This window comes from Nicotiana attenuata, chromosome 7 (genome assembly GCF_001879085.1).
Source record: "Nicotiana attenuata strain UT chromosome 7, NIATTr2, whole genome shotgun sequence".
Taxonomy (NCBI): Eukaryota; Viridiplantae; Streptophyta; class Magnoliopsida; order Solanales; family Solanaceae; genus Nicotiana; species Nicotiana attenuata.
In genome coordinates this window covers 78,515,915-78,524,605 of record NC_031995.1, presented here as the reverse complement: position 1 = coordinate 78,524,605, position 8,691 = coordinate 78,515,915, and the positions used below count along the sequence as shown (strand labels likewise).

General features: G+C 35.7%; 1 protein-coding gene across 3 annotated transcripts; it reads left to right on the top strand.

Moving 5' to 3' along the window:
* LOC109229350 (probable inactive purple acid phosphatase 1) lies at positions 1,439–8,192 on the top strand. 3 transcript variants are annotated; one of them, XM_019394760.1, is made up of 13 exons: positions 1,439–1,809; positions 2,971–3,154; positions 3,316–3,407; positions 3,584–3,650; positions 3,734–3,856; positions 4,218–4,310; positions 4,468–4,597; positions 4,817–4,898; positions 5,293–5,425; positions 5,727–5,932; positions 6,027–6,152; positions 6,643–6,952; positions 7,550–8,192. In XM_019394760.1, the coding sequence occupies exons 2-13, from the start codon at positions 2,987–2,989 to the stop codon at positions 7,853–7,855; spliced, it is 1,836 nt and encodes a 611-aa protein (XP_019250305.1). In that variant the 5' UTR covers positions 1,439–1,809; positions 2,971–2,986; the 3' UTR covers positions 7,856–8,192. The 3 variants fall into 3 exon arrangements, with proteins under 3 accessions (XP_019250305.1, XP_019250304.1, XP_019250303.1); XM_019394759.1 differs by having other exon boundaries at positions 1,439–1,868; XM_019394758.1 differs by lacking the exon at positions 1,439–1,809 and adding an exon at positions 1,901–2,421.

Genomic DNA, 8,691 nt, shown 5'->3' with positions numbered 1-8,691 from the left:
ATTCACGCAAATGGTATCTATAGATGGCTAATTACTACTAAAAGATAGTGCTTTATGAAAATTTCTTTTGAAAGAATTACAAGAAAATATACTTGACATCACACCGTAATAAAAAGTGGCCCATATTTTTAAGTTTTACCCAATCTAGCCCATATTGTACATATTTTGAAAGCACTAGCAAATTCAAAATTTGTATTCTTACAACTATTGCTTCTAAAAGCTATGGAGTTAAATTTGTGTTCTCACAACCATTGCTTTCACTCTATTTTCTTCTCACATCTTCTACATATGCTTCAAGGGGCCGTCCGCCATTACTGCTTCTCCGCTTGTGTCACCTGATTGCAATGTAAGAAAATTGAAGAGTAGACGTGGCCACCATTGAAGGCTATTCATAGCTTTGCTTTCGATAATAGGATTTTTTGAGTATGTTAGTTGTTTGGATTGAGTGTTGTTCTAATTGATTGAAAATATCAAAAGGAGTTCAAAATTTAAATTTGAAGTGATTTGAGTAGATTTGAGCAAGATTTGAGTTAAATTTCAGAAAAGACGCAACGAAGAAGACGAAGTCAGTTTTTTGTATAATTATGTATAATCTTGTATAATAGTGTATGTGAGTGTGTAAACACATCTTATGCACTATTATATACTTTTATACACCTTTATACAAGTGTCTGTAGACGAACTTCTTCCACGATTTTCAGTTGCCATTCTTGTTCAAAACCAACCAAATCTCCATTAAATGACTTCAAATTTTGTATGCAACCTCCTTATGCTATTTCTAACAATTCTAAATAACACCTACTCCAAATTTCTCACAAAATCAAATGCGGAATCTAAACCCACATATTTAAGTTTGTTAAAAATCTATTTTTCACCATTCAGATGGATTTGGTTTGTTGAACTAATATTGGAGTTACAGTTGCTGATTCGAAAATTAACTTAAAAGCTTGAACAATCTTTTTTTAAATTAAATAGTAATTTCGAGAATTTATTGGAGTTGGATGTTGAGTCTTAGCCTATTATATTTGGTTGTAAATTGAAATATGGGCTATAAAATTGAAAAGTAGGCATTCCAGTTGTTCTTATGTGAAATTTTTCCCTATATTTTTTATATATTAATGTAAAATTTTCTACATATAATATATATATATATATTTTATATATACTTTTATATATTTAGCTGACGGATATAAGTCGTTTTAGCTGACCCGTCAAATATGTAACTTGCCCCATAACAAACAAGAAAAAACCTTTTATTATTTTTGGTACATAAGAATAACCTATAATTGCACATTGCCTTTAATAGCATAGCAGGTTTTTCTTTTTTTTTTCTTTTTTTTTTTTAATTTTGATTTTCCACCCGGTGTTCATATCTATAACCGACCTCAACTATATCCAGATTCCTTAAGGCCCATTCGGCGAAAGTGCTCTCAAGTATTTTTTATTTTTTTTCATACCCACCACTCGAACCCATAGCGGGTCCTTTGGTGGTGCAGCTTTCTTATCAGCTGCCTCTCCAAATTCTCAATTCTCTTCTATTATTATCAAAATAAATATCGAAAGTGTAAAGTTTGTTCCTTAAAATCCGGTCGATTGGTCGAATCTTGAGAAGATACCAAGAACTTATCCGACCCTTTTTCCCACTATAATAACAATATCACGTTCTTGCTTATTTTGAACTGAAGTCAATTGCTTTACTTCTTACTAATCATCAATTCCTTCTAATTATCACCTTCTACATGCCACTATTAGATTTTCTTATTTAAACTTCAGTATTCTACTCTTAGATTAGACCCATTTTAGTTCCAGGTCAGTACGTTTCTTGGAGTTGATATCTGTTTTTGTGTCAATACAGAAGCTGGTGTTTGGTAATTTTCCAATTTCTGATCACACCCAATTGAGTTTTTCTTTTTTAAACTTTTCTTTTTGTCAGTTTTAGAACTTTCATTGGTCTTGTAGTTGTTCTGTTGAGTGTTCATATCTGGTTACATTCCTTCTAGGTGTTCTGTTTCTTGTTAATTTTCCATTTCCATCATACCCACATTGAGTTTTCGTGTGTGTGTGTGTGTGTGTGTGTGTGTTGATCTACAGGTTGTTCTGTTGAGTGCCCAGAAGTTGGTTCTTGTTAATTTTCTAATTTGATCACATCCACTTTGTGTTTTTGCTTCTTTTCGTTTGATTCAGTTTTTATTTTGTCTGTTTTGTATCTTTTGATTAAGTTCTACTAGGTGTTTTATAACTTTGTTTGGTGTTCATATCCTTTTGACCTTTCTTCGAAGTGTTCATTTATTGGGGTTCATGTCTATTAATCTTTTTGCCAACCCATAACCTGGTTTTCTTTCAATTTGTTCACACCCACATTTGGTGTTCGCATATTTCTCTAAAAATGACAGCCCGGTGCACGAAGCATCCCGCATTCACGTAGGTTCCGGAGAAGGATCGCACTTTACTGTTGCTCCAAAGTTCCCCTTCTTTTGCCTATTTCTCTGTGGATCATTTTTCTCAAATTTAAACTTTCTGACTGAGCTCATATATGTGTTTTGTTTGTGTTTGGAGAGAGGGGGGGGGGGGGTTAGTGGACTTAAGGAAGTTTCAAGTGTCATCAATATGATATTGGATTGAGCTAGTTAGGCTTCTAATAATGGCAATGTATAATAGATATTTTCATGAAAATTCGGTTTCATCAATTTTGCCAAAAAAAGGAAGAGCTATTTAGCTAGTATTATTCTAAAATGTTGGTGGGCTTGGTAAGTTGATGAGTATATTCATTACAAGTTCCTATTGTTAGATCACATGTAGCTGTTTTTCAGCTTGTCATTTTTAAGTTTTTGTAGTGCCCCTACTTACATATTTAATGGAAAGAAGAATTCGTTTGTATGATACATGTCTAACGTTGAGTTTTTAGAAGAAATGACTTATTTTTATGTCTTGTATCTTATTTTCTTGTGTGTTCATTGGTGAATGATGCAGCCATAAGGTGGAGGCGATGAAGTTGTTCATCATATTGTTGCCAATTTTATCGGTTCTAGTTGCTCTTCAAGGTGTAACGTCTCATGAAGATCACCCGCTTGCAAGGATTGCTGTTCATAAGGCTATCTCTGCTTTGGATGCTCGTGCTTATGTCAAAGCAACTCCTTCTGTTCTTGGGTCAAATGTAAGCGTCATTACTAGCAACTATATCCCAGTACTTAAGCTACCTTAAGTTTCCTCATTATTTTTCTGTTCAAGAAATTTGAATGGATGTGCTAGCCAGTTTTCAAACTGATAATTAAGGATTTTAGGTTCTGAGTCGTGTACATTCTCTTTATGTTCTAGGGTCTAAGCCAAGAATGGATATCTCTGGAGTTTGGCACAGGCAACCCGTCAAATGATGATTGGATTGGAGTATTTTCTCCTGCCAATTTCAGGTGAACTAAACTTGGTAGACACACTGTCCATTACTTATTCATATATCTAAAATTCTAAAGCTCTATTTCAAAATTTTAAGATGTGAGAAATGATTTTGTTTTGCTACAGAAGAATATAGTTACATAAATTTTTGTTACTTTAAGCTAATGTGATGAACGTTCACAAAATATTTCAGTGCAGCTATTTGTGACCCTGAAAATAACATGGTGACTCCACCACTTTTGTGTACAGCTCCTCTAAAGGTCCGTTCCGTTTATAGAATTATAGTGCAAGTTTTTAGAAGCTCTGTCTCTGGATATTGACTCCTACCTCGCTTCTTTTGCAGTATCAATTTGCAAATCACTCCAATCCCAACTACAAAAGGATAGGAAAAGGATCATTAAAGCTTCAATTGATCAACCAGAGATCAGATTTCTCTTTTGCACTGTTTTCTGGTGGATTACGAAATGTATGTTTCTACTTACCCTTGCCTTATCTACTTCTATAGAGTTGGCATATTTCACATGAAGCAAAATCAGAGTCCAACTTTTAAAATCCGGTAGATTTGCAAGAAGAGATACGACTTGGTTTAAATTTGGTGAAAATCCTTGATTTCTTGCTTTTTGGTGGTTATATTTTATTGGTTTGTCTGCCTTTTAATCCCCCTCTATGAAGATACTTTCTACACTCTGATCATGCTACATGAATGAGCTTTCGTAGGTGATGGCTAAAGTTCTCGTATATCTATTGATTTTACGCATCTTATAAAGGCTAGAGATGCGTATCTTGGTTGATGTCAGCTTATTCTAATTCATTTCTTTGTTTAACAGCCAAAGCTGGTTGCAGTGTCAAACACTGTTGCCTTTGCAAATCCAAATGCACCAGTTTACCCACGGTTAGCACAGGGAAAGGCATGGAATGAAGTAAGTTGGTTTCTTCCGCTGTAGCTTAATATGCAAAGAAACAAAGTTACAATATTTTCAGGCAGAAAATCAATGTCTTTTTCAGCATGATCTAATTGTTTGAATAATGACCACTTTGGGAAGATTAGAAAAATGACAGTTTAAAATTGATGCTCAGATGACTGTTACATGGACTAGTGGATACGATATCAATGAAGCAGAGCCCTTTGTGGAGTGGGGTCGGCAAGGAGGACAACAGACTCGTTCTCCAGCAGGGACTTTGACTATCGACCGTAGTAGCTTATGTGGTGGGTATTTTCTCCCTTCACGTCGGGACCTAAAACTAGTATCTTTATTACATATAATGCGCATATTGGACACTTGATTGGATACAATGGTTGTTAGATAGCAATTCTGTGTGGAGTACATCTGGTTTGCATGACAAATACTTGATGAATGTCATTCTATTCTGTATTACCTTATAAATCTTTTTTTTTCTTCTAAAAAAATGTCATTTTATTCCGCAGGTGCACCAGCAAGAACTGTTGGATGGCGTGATCCTGGATTCATTCACACTAGCTTTCTGAAGGAGTTGTGGCCCAATTCAGTGTAGGTTTACACTCTTCCTAGCAGCCGAAAGACAACAATCTAATCTTTTAAAAGATTTCATGTTTTATTGAAAGGCAGCCTTGGCGTAACTGGTAAAGTTGCTGTCATGTGACCAGGAGGTCACGGGTTCGAGCCGTAGAAACGGCCTCTTGCAAAAATGCAGGGTAAGGCTGCGTACAAAAGATCCTTGTGGTCCGGCCCTTCCCCGGACCCCGCGCATAGCTGGAGCTCTTAGTGCACTGGGCTGCCCTTTATTGGGTATCCATTTCTGAAGATGTTAGATAACTTTGAAATCTTCTTCATTCCCCCTAAAATCGAATACCAGAATTACATCTCCATGCTAATGCAGGTTAACATTTGAAGTGAACTTTCAATGCACTTTCCGATTTTGCAGATATACCTACAAGCTGGGGCATAAACTGTTCAATGGCACATATATCTGGAGTCAGATGTACAAATTTAAATCATCGCCTTATCCTGGTCAAAACTCTCTTCAGCGAGTAGTCATTTTTGGTGACATGGGAAAGGTTAAAGTTTATTTATCTGTCCATAAATATTTTTACTTCAATTTGTTGACAGTCTCAGTTTCCAAAAAGCCTTAGAAACTCTGTTCCTCTCTTAGTAAGGGAATTGCTCGCATTTGAGTTTCCTGTCTTTCCATTCAGAAGTGGATTATGTAACAATCCCGTTCATACCTGAATTTTTTCGCATTCTACTGTTCCATTAGCAGTGATTGTGGAAGGCTATATCTGAATTCTGCCATTGCTAAATATCTACTGTTCAGAAGTTACACTTGGCAAAGACCGATAATTGCCTTTTGAACTACAGGAAGAAGCTGATGGCTCCAATGTGTACAATCAATACCAACCTGGCTCCCTCAACACTACCAAGCAAATCGTTGACGACTTGAAGAACATTGACATAGTCTTTCACATCGGGGATATCGTTTATGCCAATGGATATCTTTCTCAGTGGGATCAGTTTACTTCTCAAGTCGAGCAAATTACTTCAAGAGTACCATACATGATTGCTAGGTACTTTGCAGATCTCCTGCAATTTATTTCTCAGTATACAATAGTCTGTTTTTTCTTCCTTTTTTATGTGATTAATGAAAGAATTTTCTCCCAGTGGCAACCATGAACGTGATTGGCCTGATAGTGGGTCATTTTACGGTAAAAAGGATTCAGGCGGAGAATGTGGTGTTTTGGCTCAGACAATGTTCTACTTCCCTGCTGAAAATAAGGATAAGTTCTGGTATGGTTACCGTATCTTTTGGATAATCCTAATTTGTTTTCCCTGCCAAATCCCACCTACTGAATGTACTTATCTACTAGTACTACACACATGTTTTTTTTTCCTTCTTCCTGAAATTATGGATATGAACCTTTTCGGTGACATTTATGAGTAAGCAGACTTTTAATGATCTTAGCACCCAAAGATTATTTAAAACTTAATGTGCATTGCTATTGGATAAACTAAAACTAGCCATAAGTGTCATTGATTTTGCATGTATGGAGGCAGTAAATAGGAACTTTTTTTCTCTTTTTTTTTTTGTGTTCTCTGGGTGACTACGAGTATCGGATAACAAGTGAAGTATATCATGCGAACATATTGAGAGATTTCCACTTTTAGACAAAAGAAAGAGAAGAACATCACTCATGTGCGATGCCGATATTTTAATTTAGATTTTATATATCAAAAGCTTTAAAAGTGTATTAGGTTTAATCTTGTTGTATGCTCTCAGGTACTCTACAGATTATGGCATGTTCAGATTCTGTATTGCTGATACGGAACATGATTGGAGAGAGGGCACAGAACAATATGAGTTCATTGAACACTGCTTTGCATCTGTAGATAGACAGAAACAACCATGGTTAATCTTCCTTGCACATAGGGTACTTGGTTACTCTTCTGGCGATTTTTATGCTGATGAAGGATCGTTTGGAGAACCAATGGGGAGGGAAAGCCTTCAAAAGCTTTGGCAGAAGTATAAAGTTGACATAGCCATATATGGTCATGTTCATAATTACGAAAGAACGTGTCCCATTTATCAGGTATCCTGAAAACTTGTGATAGTTCATCTGCGGTTTTCTTCTTATCTTAGCCAAATTGCTCGACGAGTGCCGCTTAGGTTCTGTGGACATTGAAAATAATGATGCTCTTATACCTCTCTCCCGTTTAAATCACTCCCAGAAAGTAAATACTCAGCTTGCCCCTTTTTAAATGACCATGTTTGACTAGCACCGGGGTTAAGGATGAAAAATTGACTTACATATTATATTAAAGACGTGGAAGAAAATATTAAAATAATGGTTGGAACATTAGTTTGATGGTGAAAACATCATATCAAAATTTAAAATTCGGATAGTTTAATGAATTTGTATGTTTAAAGTTGTGAAAGTTTATAAAAATGGAACGTACGCGTCTCGAAATACAAAAACGGTCATATATTTGGATGGAGGGAGTACTAAAGAGCCAAGCTGCATGCACAATTCACCTAATCTTATTTGCTTTCTTGGTAAGAGCTAGAAGTCTGTTAAAAGAATTTCTTTTAACAAACTAGAGAGTGATTTAAAACCTTTAATGTTCTTGTTCCTCAAATGTTAATAGTTCATTCTCTAACACATTCGATGTGTCTTTGCGAATGGCAGAATACTTGTACAATGAACGAGAAGAACTCTTACAAGGGAACCTTGAACGGGACGATACATGTTGTTGCAGGGGGAGGTGGAGCAGGTCTAGTAAAGTTTACATCCCTCCAGACCAAGTGGAGTATTTTTAAAGATTATGATTATGGATTTGTGAAGATGACAGCGTTCGATCATTCAAATCTATTATTCGAGTACAAGAAGAGCAGAGATGGTAAAGTGTACGACTCTTTCAATATTTCCCGGGATTACAGAGACATCTTGGCGTGCACTGTCGATAGCTGCCCGAGCATGACACTGGCATCTTGATTTGTCTATGAAGGAAGATTTAAAGTTTGATTATACCATCAAAATCTCTACACTTTGATGCAAATCCAGTTCAGAGCCACAAGCACCTGTGGCCTCACAGATAAACAGTCTGGGTATAAAAATGATTGAGGACAATCGGTTGTTTATTAGCCTTTTCAAGAATTTATTTGGTTGTGTTGGGAAAAAGAGTGGGAAGTTAAATGGAACATTTGTGAGGTCCAATGTGCTATCATTTTCATCTTTCATAAAGTCTGAGAAAATTGGTAATGAAAGGCAATGCATTATGTGTAAGAGGAGATCCTTTTCCAAGTAATTTTATTGCCTTTTTTCACTTTTAGCCCGCGCCAGAAAGTATTTACATTCGGTAGCTAAAAAGTTTAAAAAATTTGTATAATTTTTATATATAACATGTAGAATGTATATATATACAAAAAATATGGGAGAAATTAAAAAATAGCCAGATTTACAAGTGGTCATTCAAAAATAACCACAATTTCAAAAGTCATCGAAATTTAGTTCATTTCATGTAAAGATAAATCTGAACGAAAACACTGTTCAAAATCCGAAAAATACTCTAGCATAACATACTGGAACTCTAGTATATTATACTGGAACTCCAATATATTATACTGGAGCCACCAAAGTATACTGGTCCAGCATAATATGCTGGAAGTTCATGTACAGGTGCACCGAACTCCAGTATATTATGCTGGACCGGTCTCTTTTGCAGCAAAATAGTGCTATTTTTCAATGACTTGGCAAACACTAGCTATTTTTGAATGACCGGTCCGAAAACTGGCTAGCCCGTGCTATTTTAACAAAAAAATATACATTTT